At 35.2% G+C, this 17,403-nt stretch overlaps 1 protein-coding gene across 3 annotated transcripts in view; it reads left to right on the forward strand.

The window, feature by feature from the left end:
- LOC125048607 (3-phosphoinositide-dependent protein kinase 1) overlaps positions 1-15,664 on the forward strand; it is a 42,124-nt gene extending 26,460 nt beyond the window's left edge. For 2 of the 3 annotated variants that reach the window (XM_047647357.1, XM_047647358.1), the window contains exons 3-6: positions 12,182-12,437; positions 12,522-13,460; positions 13,570-13,847; positions 14,069-15,664. In XM_047647357.1, coding sequence (XP_047503313.1) covers positions 12,254-12,437; positions 12,522-13,460; positions 13,570-13,847; positions 14,069-14,173 — 1,506 coding nt within the window. In that variant the 5' untranslated portion in view covers positions 12,182-12,253 and the 3' untranslated portion in view covers positions 14,174-15,664. Of the gene's footprint in view, positions 1-10,487; positions 10,903-12,181; positions 12,438-12,521; positions 13,461-13,569; positions 13,848-14,068 lie in introns of those variants that run through there. The other variant, XM_047647356.1, reaches the window with a different exon arrangement.
- The last annotated feature ends 1,739 nt before the right edge of the window (positions 15,665-17,403 follow it).

Raw genomic sequence — 17,403 nt, forward strand, 5'->3', positions numbered from 1 at the left:
GCTGGTGGCGCCGTGGGGTTTTAATGGGTATGCACAACAGCGAGTCCCACATAACCCTTCCCCAGCAGGTCAACCATGCCGCGGGAGGGTATGCGTAACGCTTTTCCCCACGAAAAAAAAAATGGCGGGAAAAATGACACTAGACGCGTTAGCTTGGATTTGACAGATGACGCACTACAGAATTAATATTAATGATTGAACGATGTTCGCATGAATATTTTGTCAGACGTTTAAATTAGTTTGAGTTGTACTAAAAAGTGGCGCCCGCCGACCAGCGTCCGCTTTTAGCCGCAACATGATCCGTGCATCACCGCCACGATGCATCCAACAATAGAGCCCAGTCCCTAGTAGACGATATTCTTTGTTTTGCATTCCACAGACTGATGTATTTTGCCTTGCATTTACAAATTCAATTTGTAATTGCGTTTGTCTCTGCTTTGTTAATCTAATGCGTTGTTAATACGTGCGGGCACGGTTCCAATATGTTATAGAAGATTAAATTATTATAATGGTAATTGATTGATTCATACTAGATTTTACACGTGATGAATGAATCGAAATATCTTTAGGTATTTAGAATTTACATTGGATTGAAAATAATTCACGACTTAAAATTGCAGTTTTTACGAGAGCTTAGGTACTGACTTTAGTTGAATATACAAAAAGTTAAAAATCCATTATTTTTTAGATTTCTAATAAAACATTTTACGGTCGTTGAATAATAGAGCGTGAGTGTCCTAATTAATTTTAAGATAAGTGATTGACTTGAATTTGTCGTGACCAGTCATCATGACAATAATAATTCAAATAGACCGAATATTTTTTTAATATAATCATCTTTACTTTGCACTATTTTAAATAAAGTACTCATACGTCTCTTTTTATCACGGCGCAAATATAATTTGACAGAAAAAGACATCGTACATTTTAATAAATATGTAACTTACATTGGAGAATAATATAAAATTATAAAATGTTGGATTATTTTTCGTAACAAAATAATTTAAGCCATTACGTACGAAGAATAAACCTTGGGCAATGCTTTTATAATGAATTTCACCAGTACTTAGAAGCGTAACGAACTCCTCAAATGTAATAAGTTGGGATGACAATACCGATCTAATCATAACCCGCATAACGATTTCAATTGAGATCAATAATTTTCTCTATTGCTTTTCGAATCAATACTGATATCGTCCGAATAACTTTGACCCTAGAAATAGTTTATGAAAGACACAACAACTTGCCTATATGAGCCAAGATTATGTCGAAAATTAGGGTATAACTTTCGTATGTCGAAAACGTTTTAGATTGTCATTCGCGTGATGACTTAGCTTACGCTTAGAAATATAATAAATGAAATCATGTATGTAATGCTTGCCGTATCAGACCTAAAGGGCTTTGTATGTAGGTTTTTTTTTTTTTTTTTTTTTTTTTTATGTAATAGGAGGCAAACGGGCAGGAGGCTCACCTGATGTTAAGTGATACCTCCGCCCATGGACACTCACAATGCCAGAAGGCTCGCAAGTGCGTTGCCGGCCTTTCAAGAATTGGTACGCTCTTTTCTTGAAGGACCCTAAGTCGAATTGGTTCGGAAATACTTCTGTGGGCAGCTGGTTCCACATAGTGGTGGTAGGTCGGAGGTGTTTGTACTTTTCTCGGCAAAATAGGGCGATATTTCCACTCGTACGCGTAACTTTGTAAACATTAATTAAGCGTAAAAGGCTCCACGTGCAATGCAACTGCGTCCTCGTGTTTGTTTTCGTTCTGAGTTCACGGCGACAAAGGAAAATTTTATTGGTTTTTCGTGCAAATATTGTTTCTTGTTGACGATAAGAAATATCGAAATGAGTTCATAGTACTCCACGTGTAGATGCAGCACACGAGTATTTTTACAACGCGTCCGGTGATCGTACGGAATTATGAAGAACGTTTCACGTCACTCTTATAATATGCACTGAACAAATTCAATCGAACTAAATTGGCAATTTAAAAGCAAATATTTGATGCTTTTAAATTTCGAAGTCGAACTAGGTCATAATCGACAACGTTACAAAGAGATGTACTTGTGTATAAAACGATTTCTCTTTTTTTAATTTTGTAAAAATTTAGAATTAATTATTATTGTCTGTAAAGGGCTTACGTTGTTAAGTTTACAGTACGTTTTTCATTACTACCCTCCAATGTTAATGTACGAAATGAATTATTGTTTTTCGTCGTTATTGACGTTCGACAGAGGCGAAATTATATGATCGTCTCTTTCTGTCAAATTGTGTTTGCGCTTTGATTGAAAGAGAGAGGTGACTACTGCATTTAAAATACTAATAATACTGATTAGTTCTTATAATAAGGGGGTAAATCTACAATCTATTAATCACAGTTTCGTCATAAATGGTATTAGTCGTACGAAAATTCTTATTAACTCAATTGTAACATTACTTCGGTGTACATATATAATCTAAAAAGATGTTTTAAAGTGGAATCATTTTGGAAAAGCTTCGCGTGCATCACAAAATTGGATATCATATAAAGTAAATAAATCGTCAACGTCAATTTTAAATAGCGAAAAATAAAGATAAAGTTTGATATAAATAAGATATTGTAAATAATATTATCCCACAACTATAGGCAGTGCAGTGTAATACATTTACTTCGCAGGCTGTGTTGGTAAGGGAAGAACTCCTCTAAGTCTTGACGTCGTCAAGTAAGTACGTCAAAAATGTATTGGAATTTGATGTATGTCAGTGGTAGTTTTTTTTTTTAATGGCTCTGGCACGATTTTTGCATTTAGCCAGTGTCAAGTATAGGATTTTTTATAATTCGTGCTAGTCTTTAGAAATTCGACCGTGTCCTCGATGTACGGTTTAAGCACTCGCCCGGTACCGCACAACCCTCCCAAAGGCCGAGAACAAATTTAAATTAAATTAAAACTTGCCCTCGAACCGGGAATCGAACCCGGTACCCCTCACCTAGCCAGTGGTAGTTTGAGCTAAGTTTTGAGCAACAATAAAAATCTAAATTCTGCTTCGATTTTGAAATGCGACCTTCTAATGTATTGGGAGTTAGTTTTACATTAACATTGTTTTTCATGCATAACCTTACAATGCATGTAAAAAGCGTGCATAGATTTTTAGTATAGGGTTTCAGATAAGACTTACACGTGGTATACGTTTACTACGATGTAATAAACTGTGTCGTAAAGTATTTGTTGCCGTCTCGTGGGAAACATCTTACTTAGTTTTATATACAGTGTACGCTTTTGAAAATGTACAAATGGGTGTATGCGGGTAGATTGTGCCTTTCGTCGAGTTTTCAAATAGAAGAGAAATATTGTAGCAATCCCAAGAACACTATGGTATAATCCAGGGTATAATCTAATCGATATTTAAATAGCATAGATTTACTATTTTATATCTGATCACATCATCTGTTACATTATAATGAAATAAGTCTTTTTATCTTCATAAGAGTCAAACGAGGGGCCTCATAGTCTAGCGGTGTTATTAAGTGGCAGCTAGGTGAGGGGTACCGGGTTTGGTTCGAGGGCAAGTTTTAAATTAATTTAAATTTGTTCTCGGCCTTTGGGTGCGGTACCGGGCGAGTGCCTAAACCGTACATGGAGGACACGGTCGAATTTCTAAAAGACAAGCACGAATTATAAAAAAATCCTATACTTGACGCTGGCTAATGCACAAATCGTGCCAGAGCCATAAAAAAAAAGAGAAACGAAACAAAGAATATACGTGGAGGTAAGTGACTAAATGTTAGTCTTCTTCCTTCTACTTGGGAGAATTCGTTGGATCCATCTGACCATTGGCTTGATCCGCTGAGGGCCCGACAGCGTGCAAAAACGTAAGGGGTTTCACCCGGCTTTCTAAATATCAAAGAACCTTGAAGAATACGAATCTCACGTAATGTAACCTTCAATGGTGCGCAGTTAAAAACACCATGCGTACTTAATTATCCCAGCATTAAGCAATATATTAACTTGTGTGGGATTACTGAAACAAACAATGTCTTTCACATAAAACCAGTTTGGTATTGATGTGAATAGCGAGTGAAAGTAACTGCGCCTACGTTCTCCAACATTTCATCGCGTCGTTTGTAAACAAAATGTAGTGGTTATAGCAGGTATCTAATATACTATTAAAGCCGGATGTATCGACTCAGACGGCGAGGCGACATGATGGTTTGGCCTCTACGCTCGACTTACTGGTTTTTAAATGAAACGGCTCCTATAGAAATTCAATACCGTCTGGGCATTGAAGAATATGCGACCCAACCGAATAATTGCCCTTGAAGAACGCCCGACGAATATCCCCAAATAAGATTAAAAGTATTGCGCGGTACAATAACCTCGCTTGTCTGTCGGTATTATTATTAGTTCGTCTAGACAGAATTATTAGAACTTAAGAGGTTCAGGTGGGAATGGTAATATCACATTGAAACCTTATTGAAGTTGTATAATTAATTTGGGTCGGTGTTCATTTCGTATTACTGTTCCTACGTTGTAGTTGCGCGACCTCAACCTTAGTCTGGTAAACAAATATGTATTGCGATTCAGTCCTTGGAAAAATACAGTTTGAAAAATTTCATTTTAATAACAAATTGTCCCGTTTTACATTTTATAAAATGTTTAACCAATTATTCATCCGTGACCATGGTTTTTATAGTAAAATAATCATTAAAATGAGAATAATTAAGATACATATTTTAAAGCGTAAACAAATTCTAATATAACAAGTATTGAAAAACAAAGAATCTAAAACATAATTATCGTGATTTATGATTGTTCCAAGTATTGTATCTTTTTGAAACATAGGTAAAATTCATAAACGAGACTTAGCGCAAAGTACAACTCCCGTATGTCAAAGACGTATATATTTTGAATAGTAAGGTTAAGAGACTTAAAAAATGTCTTTTAAGTGAAAAAACATTTTTTTGATTTATAAAAAAACAGAATTTTTCGTTGTCGTGTTGTTTAAACAAATGTCTTTTTGTTCTTTTAAGTATAGGACATAATTTCTAAATAAATGCGACCATATGATTTTAATTATGTTTTATTTCTTGACTAGATCATGTCAAATTCGGCATAGAAAATAAATATTTACAAAAATAATCAATGGATATTTATTTTATGTTGACTATCTCTAATCAATAGTCAACACTTTGTTAACCCTGTATGTTGAGATTGGAACTTTCCCAACGCTTTATTTCGCGAGAGGACTAGAGAAAAGACGGAAAATTACCTGTGAATTCTATTCTAAACCTCAATATTTATATTTAAATCAGGGTATTTATCACTAGTCTGTTAAATTATATCCTTTCGACAATAGGGAACTCCCGTGACGAATTCTGCATAACGAGGAGCCTTTGTTTCTTAAAATTATGGGCAGAGCTAAAACAGCTCGAGCTGAGCTTCCTTCCTAAGGCCCTTCAGGCTAACAGAGAGATTCCATTTAAAAAAAATGTAACATTTTATTTCCCTATTCATTCTGCGACTGATAACACCTCATGTCAGTTCTATTGTGATAAAAAATACGGTTTAAATGCAAACTGTTTAACTTGTTGTAAACATATCCCCTCTTTTTGAAGTTATACTTCTTTAGGCGCGTTATGAAAAATTGATGAGAGTGAAATTTTACGATGCGCGCGCACCGTGACACAAAATTAACAGAATGAAGTTGCTCACGGAAGATGCTACGGGATTGGACATAATTTAAAAACAACAATCGAATAATAATATAATTTATGTTACACTTAATGTAAGTAAGAGAATAATAATAAATATTTATATATTTAATTTTTCAAATGTAAACTGAACTTTATTGACTATAATGACTCCTTTTCCAGTCTTTGATTATTTAATTGTAATTAATTATTTGCATGCAATCAAAAACTATTTTTAATAATGTCAAAGAAGTATAACTTCTTACGCGCGTACTTAAGTACACGCACCCTTTTTTTTATTTAAGCATTGTTTAAATATATTTTTTTAGAAAATTATAAAATTTTGTGTTTCTATTGGCAGCGTTAATATTGAGGCAGAAATAAAACGATTTTAGGGCCAGGTAGATGTGATCGCACGAGATGAGGTGAATGACTGGGTCCACAACCTGAGCGTAATTATGGCGCAGGTTGTGAGTGCCCACACCGTCCGATGTCCTTGGACTCGGTCATTTTAAACCATAAATAAAATACTCTTTATAAAATCCGCTTTAAGACACTTACAAGAAGTTATATCTTTAAATAAATAACTTATCTAACAATTTATCATCTTGTACCTACAAATAATTATGAAATTATTATATTTATATAAAATACACATAAATGATAAATGTTTTTCTTTTCGGACCTTGGGCTCTATTGAATAATCACTAGGATTAAATTAACACGTGTTTAAGATTCTTGACAAAAAAGTAGTTAAAACTAGAAATTGTTCATACTTTTAACTAAGTACTTTGTATTTCAAGAGTTTGAAAGGTTTTAACGCAGGTAAAGATAATAACAATAGTTTTTTTTTTAACTCTCTATCTCCATTAACAAAGCAAAGCTATTCTAAGAAAACAATTGTACTTTCACGTCTTAAGTTCTGTGGCAAGTAGGTATAAAGTGTTTCTCATTTTATTATACTCCGCACCGAGACAAAAATAAAGAATCTATGGAATGTTGCTTTCCGAACGCTGCAAAGTTGCAACGAACGCGGGAAACGACCCCCATACAAGTAGGTATATAGTGTAGACGCGCGCCGTCTGACATGCATTCCCTTCCCCTGAATCACTTACAGTCTCACGCCTAAATTCTCAGCTAAACAGAGCGTTGACTCTATATTTTTTGCTTTTTAACCAATCAACACCTTATTACAAAAGTAAGCGATATGATTTTTAATACTTTTCTAATCAATTCCGTTGCAATAGATAGTTTAAGGCTAATCTTTTATCGATATTTTTCATAAAGAAACAATGTTGATTGCGTATTATGTTATTAAAAGAGTATTAATGAAACGTGACATAATCGTGATTAAATTAATTTGTACAAAATATTGCACAATTATGTGCATACATTGTTCGATCAATAATTCGAAAGATTTCTAAAGCAACATGTTACAATGGAAAATAGAAATAGTAATGTAACGGTTTTCACGTAAAGCACGTTCTAAGCTCTGCCGCACAGCATGTGTAAAGAGCACGTGGTCGCCGCCATTTTGTAAGGTTTTCGCGCCTTTTCCACGATGTTTGTTTTCCTTATATCGAATTCTTGTACTATATTATTTTCTGTAATAATAACTTTGGTGTGTATTGCGTAGTAATATTGAAACAATTATAATTCTACAATAAATACGTAGGTATACCCTATAAATATTTCCGAACGTAACTAAGTTATCAATTATTAACAACGTTCTTATGTCTTTAATTTTAAATTTTTGTGTACCTAGTGTCATGTCTAGGTAGTCTAGATAGTATATTAACCATGCTTATGGCGCCAAAAAGCCGCGTGTAGCTAGTAAGGTACTCAACCACGGCGACCGTTCATTGCGCTCGCTTGGGTGTATTGCCCGCAGCCCAGTACGCGCATCCTGTCTATTACGCGTGTTATCCCTCTCACACGTAAGGGCACGACAATGTAAATAAAGAGGACGGTTGTATCCCGTGCAACGATTTTTGTGCTACAGAAGGACGAGCCCCAAGATCAATGCACTTTCCGAGGACGGCGAGGCCGTTTTTATAGGAGTCATATTTGGTTTCTTTGAAATTTTATTCTTAAGGCACGAGACGTAAGATGGCTATTGGAAAAATTTAAAGATCGATGCCCAGACGCCAGACGTACAGAAACGAGAAACTAGGGGTCATTACGGGCCGCATCGACGCAAAATTAGAAATACCACGCTTGGGCCACGCGGTAGGAATAGAACATATAATTACAGGACGCACCGGCCACCGTTGGTTAAATGCATTATCACCATGACAACAGATAACCTTTATTGGGAGCACCCATTGTTTACATAGCTAAAAGTTAAAAATACCCACCTTAAAACTACCCTCACACACTAAGATATTATGTAATTAATAGTATATTATGAAGATATTGATAACTATCCTGACCGTAACTCTAAACTTATCCGGAAGGAAGTCGTCACGTTAAGGGTTTCCGGTGACTGTTGACACCGCGTTTAAATGTCCTATTACCCACACCATAAACTAGCTCAAACTTTAATATTTACATTGTAAATGTAATGGTAGACGGTACCATTATTGAGTTTATTGAAGTTGTTACGTATAATATTAATTAGGTAGTAACAGCTGTAAAATTTCCAGGAAATAGGTCATGCCATTAAAACATATATTTATTGTATACGTCAAAAAATAATCAATTAATCTTAATTGGTATTTATGGCCAGCCGGTAGAAGGGACTAGAACTAGTAAAAAAACCTCCGCTATGCTTTAATTTACAACTATTTTATTTTACTGGATGTTTGTAAGAGCTGCATGCATTACACCTTGATTTTTTTTATATAATACCTGATGCGATAAGTGATACCGCCGCCCATAGATTGCCAGAGGGCTCGCAAGTGCGTTGCCAGCCTTTTAAAAATTGGTACGCTCTTTTCTTTAAGGACCCTTAGTCGAATTAGTTCGGAAATAAATCGGTGGGCTCTGGTTTCACAACGTGGTGGTGAGCGGAAAAAACTACCTTAAAAATCGTTCAGATGTGGAAAAACAGTTGCTCAAAATTATAAAAATAAAAAACAAACGTTCAATTGCATACGATAACCTTATGAGTGTTCAATAATAAGAGAATATTATCATTGTGTAACTATATATTTATTAAAGTTCATCTCATCATATATAATGCTATATCTACAGTATATGTTCTAAAAATACTTTGCAATTATGGTAATCAGAAATGTAACAAATAATCAAAAAATTAAAATATGTATTACACTTCTAATTTTAGATTTCACTCGTTGCTATAAGCAAACAATTACTAGTAAAACAGCGGATTTTGGTATCAGCACTTAACAATGCTTTTTTTTTAATTGATCATCTTTATGAACATCGACGACGTTGAGAACCGACTTTACACGTTCACATAATTATTATCAAAACAACTTACACGTGTCGTTAACATTTAAACCTACATTGAACGTCCGTGAACGTTGCTGATGTATAAATATGCATGTAAAATAATCTTTTATTGCAGTGCAATGATTGTTGTCGCTAAGTGCAAAATTATATTTATACATTCACCTATTTACATAGTTGCGAATAGGGTTTGCACATTCTGTACATACAATTATAACAATACACATTCATAAGAATCTTTGTCTTTGTTGTTTAACAAGCCCAGAACTTGGAACCTAAGGTATGAATGCAATATTTTAAGCTTTTGAAATTTGTCATAAAAAGTAAAAGGCGCTGGGTATGGATTTTCAATTATAAATATCCTTGTATTTGAATTTACAGTACAGACTAATATTAACTGTATATATTTAATACAAAAAAAAGTATTGTTACATATTTTACAAAACAACACAGCCCTTGAATTTTGTTAATTACCATATATCATTAAATTGGGTTATTTAAAATTCTCATTATCTTTAAAAATGCTTATTATTCAAACAGAATGCCTCATTAAATTTAAATCTGTATTAATTACTTTTATTAATATGTACCAAGAAATCGTTATAAAGCTTTTACTGTAGTGTATGTTTTTATGACATTATAAAAACGGGTTATATTTCGATTACAATTATCCTTTAAATAGATAAAAATTCATTACAGGAGATAAACTGATGTAATTTAAATACGAACAGTAAGATCAAATAAGCATTGTTGTAAAATACGTCTTGTTTAGTTCCAAACTGAAAAATAAATATTATTATTTAATGCTTATCTCCGCGATAACAAAACGATGGCAAGAAATGGTGTAGCTTGCAAGGTGTGTTTATCAAACGAAAGAACCAGGTGCTGAGTTCATTACACCGCGTTATTATGTCCTTAAAGGAAGCTCTGGGGTTGCAGGGGTATAAAAAAAGGCCTAAACACCTGGCTCTTAATATACAACTGATACGTATTGCCTTATGGCAGCGTGCACTATAATTTCATTCTGGAGTTTATGATACAATTTGGAGTAATACGAATGCTATGACACATTTCCATTTATAAGAACACAAATTATAATTATAGAAATAAAGTTTAACGTGAGTTTCATTTAAAAATCATATGTAGTACATACATATAAAGCAAAACCATTAATCAAAAACATCCTTTAAAATATGAATGAATTAATTACAATTAATGTTAGGTCATAGGAACATATTTTTATTGTATTCTGATAAGGGCATGAATTGCCCAGTTGTAAAGAGCATGCACCGCGCTAAAGCATCGACGGAAGGGCTGAGGCGCGGGGCCGGGTGCTCCACATAACAGCGCCATAGCCTATACGTACCTACGACGAATCACGATTATTCCGTCTACCGAGCTGAGGACGTAGTCAATGCTTCGCTTGCGTCAAGCGTTGCTGTACATACTTGTTTGTTAAATAGTTTAGTCTGCAACGCGCCGTCCAGTCGATCGGTCGTGTTTGTGTGCAATAGTAAAATTTAGTAATAATTGTTTAGTATATCTAGCTGCATTCCTAATTTATTCTAGTGTTTAATAATAATATAATAGTAATAATAATTGACATTTTATAAACTGTGAACGTGGTAAAACTGCTTCGAGTGTTAAAACGGAGTGAATAAACATTGTATGCGACGGTTAGAAATGAGTGGTTTGACCATAAGAGTAAAAAGAGGATCGAGGGGCAGTGCTACACTTTTGGAAGCAGCCAACAGAATTCTAAAACTCCTTGGTGTCAGTTCATCTAAACGCGGGAAACAGTCCTCGCCAAAAGCGAAGGTAAGGTCAACGGCATCGCGCATCCTTTAAATATACCCCATGAAACACATTCTACTTGGCGAGGAAAATCAATATCAGTGCGTAATACGTAAAATTTTATTAGTTGCTATAAATATTTGTAAAATAACGGAAGAATATGAAATTGTATGATCATTAGTAATTGGCATACTTTCGCTGCATGTTTTGATAGGAACTTTCGCATCGAATATTGTAAATTTCAACACGGCAATATGCAGCATACAGTCGATGCGAGGAACGCGCCGCGTTTGATTGGCGTGATGCAAACATCGATGGCGGGCGCGGCACTGACATGCCATCGCACTTGTTTTTTCACGCGTTGACGGCGTGACCAACTTGTTTACAACTGCAATAATGCATTATTATTATTCTGAATTACATTCATTAGTTCTCCCGGTTAGAAAATCTTTAATTTTCATCTGATCTTTTATTTGAGTAACCCTTTAAAAAATATAAATACCTTTCACAACTGTCTATAAAATTGACAGTCATATTATTTTAATTTATAATCTATTTATTGCAAAAATTTGAATTTTCCATAACTCACAAGAATATTATTGTGTTAATTTATGTTTTGACAATTGAAATGTCCTTTCTAAATTCAATACCTTTATCTTGAACCGGATGTTGAACAGTTATTTAAAAGGATATGACTATAATAGATTTTGCAATATCCAAATTATCCGTTACTCACAAATCGCGTGCAATAAAGTAGTGTGTTGTACTTGAAATGGGGAAATACAAACGCTCATGAATTCCCATACGCCTTCACTACCATTAATGACTTGAATGGATGGGATTGAGGTCAAGTACCTACATGGTGTAGGTGCGCGAAGGCTCCGGAATGCGTTGCGATGAGAATGCGCTCAGAGTACCGTTGGGGCTATGTTCACTGCTACCGTCACTCACTACGGAATGTAATACTTCCTTCTACTTCGCATTAACTAGCGCCTTTCAACTGATGTATTTAGTGACTCATGCACAGACGGCATTCCTTCTCGGATATTTGTTGAATTAAACTGTAGTAAGATTTAAAAATATCATCATTTTTAAATATGGCTCGTGCTTAGGAAGATATCGTCTTAAGTCAAACTTTAAAAGCAGAAGCCAAGGAATTAATAATTAGCAAAATAAAATAAAAATATTGTTATTGTTATACACATATTAGTTCAATATTTGGTCTGCGAACCGCTAACTAAACTAAATTTTATTTTAAAAGTAATCAAGGTCAGGTTGTTTAACTGTAAATTTTTTGTTACAGTCTAACGGCCGAGCTGCCAGTGAGGTACGGGCACCCATAGCCACAACAGAGTCATTGGTGGAATCACCCAAGATGCAAGCTTCTCAGGCCGCTGCTACTACTGTTTTGACTCCGCAATCTACACACGGTTCCAGCCAATCTCACAGACACACGAAGAGAACAGCTAAAGACTACATATTCGGCAAATTAATCGGCGAAGGCTGCTACAGCACAGTATTTTTGGCGAAAGATATTCACACGGGAAAAGAATATGCAAGTAAGTTTTGAACTGCTGAATAAATCATTTATTATTCTTTCTTATTTTAATATTCTTTATTTGATTATTTTCTTTTGTTTCCAGTTAAAGTTTGCGAAAAAAGTCACATTGTGCGTCATCAAAAAGTTCAATACATTAAAAGAGAGAAAGACGCCTTGAATATGCTGTTCCATGTGCCCCATGGTTTCGTAAAGCTATATTGTACTTTCCAAGATGAAGAAAGGCTATATTTTGTTTTGTCTTATGCGAAAAATGGAGAACTACTGCATTATATAAACAAAGTTGGCTCGTTTGAGTTAAACGTGGCTAGATTCTACGCTGCTGAATTATTATTAGCTTTAGAAAAGATGCATGCTGAAGGAATTATACATCGTGATCTAAAACCGGAAAATATTTTATTAGACGAAAGTATGCATCTTCAAATAGCCGATTTTGGTACAGTTAAAATTCTCAATCCTAAAGATATCCGACCATCACTCAACAAAGAAGATGAGGACTCAAAGGAAAAATGCGATGATCAGACAAATGAACGCTCAAGAAAGATTAGTTTTGTTGGAACTGCACAATACGTAAGCCCAGATCTATTGCAGAATCGAATCGATACACGTGCCTCGGATCTATGGGCTTTAGGTTGTATTATATACCAGATGATTTCAGGACTTCCACCATTTAGGGCATCAACAGAATTTTTGACATTTCAAAAGATATTAAAAATGGATTACGAATTTCCTGAAGGATTTCCGGCTGACGCAAAGGATTTAGTTGAAAAGCTTTTAGTTCTCGATCACTCAAAACGTCTTGGAGCCACTGACATTGGAAACACATATGAAAGTATACGCAAACACCCTTTCTTTGAAGGTATCGATTGGGATGACGTATGGAACCAAACACCACCAACTATCTGCCCTTATTTACCTGGCGGATCATTTGAAGAAGAGTACACTGTACCAGACCACTTAGAACCAGGTTTAGGCAAAGATCAATTAGTCCGATTGTGGGAGATAGACCTTTCGACTTCAAGAGGTAATTATTATTAACATGCATTTAATATATTAGAATATATTCTAATCTTGTGATGTCTTATTTTGTCTTTGAATTGTAATACAAATTTAACGATTCCTTTTTTTTTAAGGTATCCTAAATATAAGTTCAGAAGAGAGACGACGACGCTTGGAGGTACAAGCACGAGAAAATAAATGGCACCAGTTTGTAGATGGGGAGTTGATTTTAAAGCAAGGTTTGGTTGAGAAGAGGAAAGGTCTATTTGCAAGACGGCGGATGCTTTTATTGACAACGGGGCCACGATTATTCTACGTAGATCCTGTTAATATGGTTTTAAAGGGTGAAATTCCATGGTCGCCAGATCTACGTGTTGAGGCCAAGAATTTCAGAATATTTTTAATACACACAGTAAGTTATTTATTCCTCTTATACTAGAAATGTGATAGATCTTTACGAATTTTTAATATTTGCCCTCTGTTTTACGAATTTGACATAAAGTAGTATTTTTTTTATCAAAATTTTATTTGCTTGTAACATACACTAAATAAGGTTTCAGTTATTATTACCTAATCATAAAAAATATGTTACGCAATTTTCATACAAAATTAAACGGTGTTTTTTTTTTGCAGCCAAACCGCACATACTACTTAGAAGACCCCGAGTCGTACGCCTTAGAATGGAGTAGAGTTATTGACGAGGTGCGTATCGGCACATACGGCCGTGACACGACTTAAGAGCGCAGTCATTGCGCTGCCTCGAGTCGCATTAGGGCCGGGCTGCACGGCGAGTGCATACTTTAGGATAGATCTAGCCTTCATCAGAGTCTGACTGGCCTGTGCCCTGAGCGGAAACCGAAGTTTGCAACGGCCACGACAAAGAAACGCCGCCAAGCGGGCGCCACATGTTCCTAAACGCTTCCGAACGAGGAAGAGAACGCGAGAATGCAACCGATTAGTGTCAAGGCAATTGACTGATTCCTAACAATCCTGACTCATAAATCATAATAGGTCTTTAATTAAATAGCAGGAGTGATCTGTAAATATTTGTCGCAATTGTTTAGATTTAATGTTATGGGCCACGCGCCTCGAGTAAGATTGGACTTGTTATTTGCCACCTGAGTGTTCACAAAGACCATTCCTGTTGGTATCTAGATAATTTTGTAGCTAAATTAATATTTATTTATTTATTGCCAACGGAATGTGACTATTGTACAGTTTATTTATAAATGTAGGAAATTGGTTGATTTCTGTAGGTGTACACGACTGTAAACAACTGTTCTTGCTAGCTTTAAGTTGTTTTCTAATGGCAGTGGTATATTGAAGAAAGAAATCGACCAAATGAATGATGGATAGCTTCTAAGAAGTAATGAAACTGGGCAAAAGTTGTGAGACTGATTCAATTATATCTAGTTTGTCTCTGCTTTTGTCTGGTTTATTTTAAACTCTCCAATTTTCTTGTTGAGAGTGTTAGGGCATATTATGCAGTTAATGAAAATTTCACATGTATACTGATTGAGCCACTAAGGGCACTAAATTAACATGACTTTGCTGATTATAATTTATTAAAATTATTTATAGTAGAATGATAAATTAGGATTGAGTTTAATTGGATTTTTATGTTTAATGTCATGGCTTATCCTATGTAGATATAAGTATATAATGCTTTTGATTTCCTAAAAAAAATAAGAACAGCAGCAGCCTAAACTTGCCTGAGCTTGTGATGAGGTTCTTTGTTTTGGATTAGATCCATTTCAAATTAGCAAAATATAGAGAATTCTTTTGAGTCTGTTGTGGCACTTTCGAGAAGTCTCTGACTGTAACACTAAATAAACGAAAATAATAAATGTATACAATAAACTGTAACCAAACCCATTGGAAAGATTGAAAACCAAATGAAACTAGTACTGTCATTTGATTAAACAAACATCATGTAACTTGTAATGGATCATTTTAATCTTTAAGTAATTTGTCTCGCTAAAAAAATATTTGTAATTACAAAAGTTAAAACCGGAAATAATTTAAGTTCATATACCTTAATACAGTTGCAGCATTTAGAATTGGTCTTTTAGTTCAATATGGGTGGAATAACAACATATATGACATTACAACTGACTTGCATTTAAATATTGATTGCAGATTGAACTTGTTTATGTACTAAATATATTTAACTGTACCTATTAATTCCAAGGAGCAAAATAAATAAAGTTGATTTTGAAATAAGCATTATTTCTTTTTTGTTTTGATTGTTGAGCACCCAATTCTCTTAATCGTCAAACATTACATTTGGTAAATGTTTTATCTTGATTATCATTGCCTCATATTTAATATACATTTCTTAAGTGCAGTAGAATTGAGGTCGTGTAAAAAAAGATACATTAATTAGCAAAGAACCAGACAATAAAACAAGTTATATTTTATACATTAGTTTGTGTGCATGTAATATAAATGTATGAAATAATAATACCTAATGAAATAGAGAAAAGAGAAAGAGGAGAAGGAAGACAGGCGATAAAGGTCAAATGGGTTTTATTGCGAACGGCAGGTAAGTGTTTGCCGAAAGGACATGTCACGTCGAGTGTGACGCCTAGACCCTAGACTACTTAACGGACCTTTACGACTGGATTTTTTTTTCTTTTTTTTATAAAAGGGGGCAAACGAGCTTGCGGGACGACCAAAATGGGCTATCTACGCTGCCCGTAGACACCCATTTTTAGTGGGTGCGTTGCCGGCCTTTGAGGGAGGAGTAGACTCGCTTTTTGAACATTTGGAGGTCGTATCTCTGACGGAAGACCCCCCCCCGGGAGCCGATTCCACAGTTCGCTAGTTCGCAAAAGAAAATGCCTTGTGAAACGGACTGTGGAAGACCTCCAACCATCAAGATGATGCTGGTGAAATTTAGAGGTCGTTCGGCTCGTACGGTGTTGAAAAAAGGCAGGAGGGATCAACCCAAACAATTCTTCCGAACACTCTCCGTAATAAACTTTGTAAAAAACGCAAAGAGACGCAATGTCTCTGCGTAGCGAGAGAGAATCAAGCCGATCAGTAAGACATTGGTGATTGACAATTCGACAAGCCCTGAATTTGGTCAAAAGGAAGAAGCTGGTATTTGGGAGCACCGGCCCAGAGATGCGAGCAGTATTCCATATGAGGTCGTACTTGAGCTTAAAGTAAGGCTTACCCGTAAGTTACCTACTTCTTTTTAGAGGCGGAATATTTCCCGACCTCTGGCAAAGAACTGCCACGTCTTTATCTGAATTTATCTGCAGTTTATATGAACTCCATGGGGCATTCTTGTGGAACCATTCGCCTAGTGAAGTGGAGTCGGTTTTGTGTCTGTCTCCGATGACACCTGTGACGTTTTTTATATCAGTTTTTTTATGGGTGTTATAACGAGCAGTGTCATCGGCATGAAGGGCTAATTCTATATAGGCGTGTATGGAATATGGATAGCGATCAGATTCTTAAGGAGTTATATATTGTTCCACAGAATCCACACCATACACATAGGTTGCAACGGAACTATCTGTATGTGTAAAACTACTCTATACTCTATAGATGAGTTTCTTAAACGTGGGCTAGAAAAAAAGAAATGAGACTTATAGCGAACTAGTCATTGTTAACCATATTATGTCAATTGGAGTTTGACAGGCGTAAACCACTATTCTCTGATTTTTAATTCCGGAGAATTCTGACAACCTTTTTGGCTGGGCACATTTTTCAATTTCAATATCAGTCTGAACATCTGAGTCTATACATACATTTTACTGTTAAAGTTAATGTATACATTTTATTAAGTGCGGTGCTCTACATTAAAAGTGGTTTAACGGCGAGTGGTAACGTTACGTTAAAAAATGATAGCTGTCAGAAATCAGAATTCTACGGAATTAAAAATCGGAGCATAAATCTGTAATATAGTTCATTCCACACTCCACTCCACAGATTACTGATTCAGTGTTTATACTTTA

This window comes from Pieris napi, chromosome 4 (assembly GCF_905475465.1).
Source record: "Pieris napi chromosome 4, ilPieNapi1.2, whole genome shotgun sequence".
Taxonomy (NCBI): domain Eukaryota; kingdom Metazoa; phylum Arthropoda; class Insecta; order Lepidoptera; family Pieridae; genus Pieris; species Pieris napi.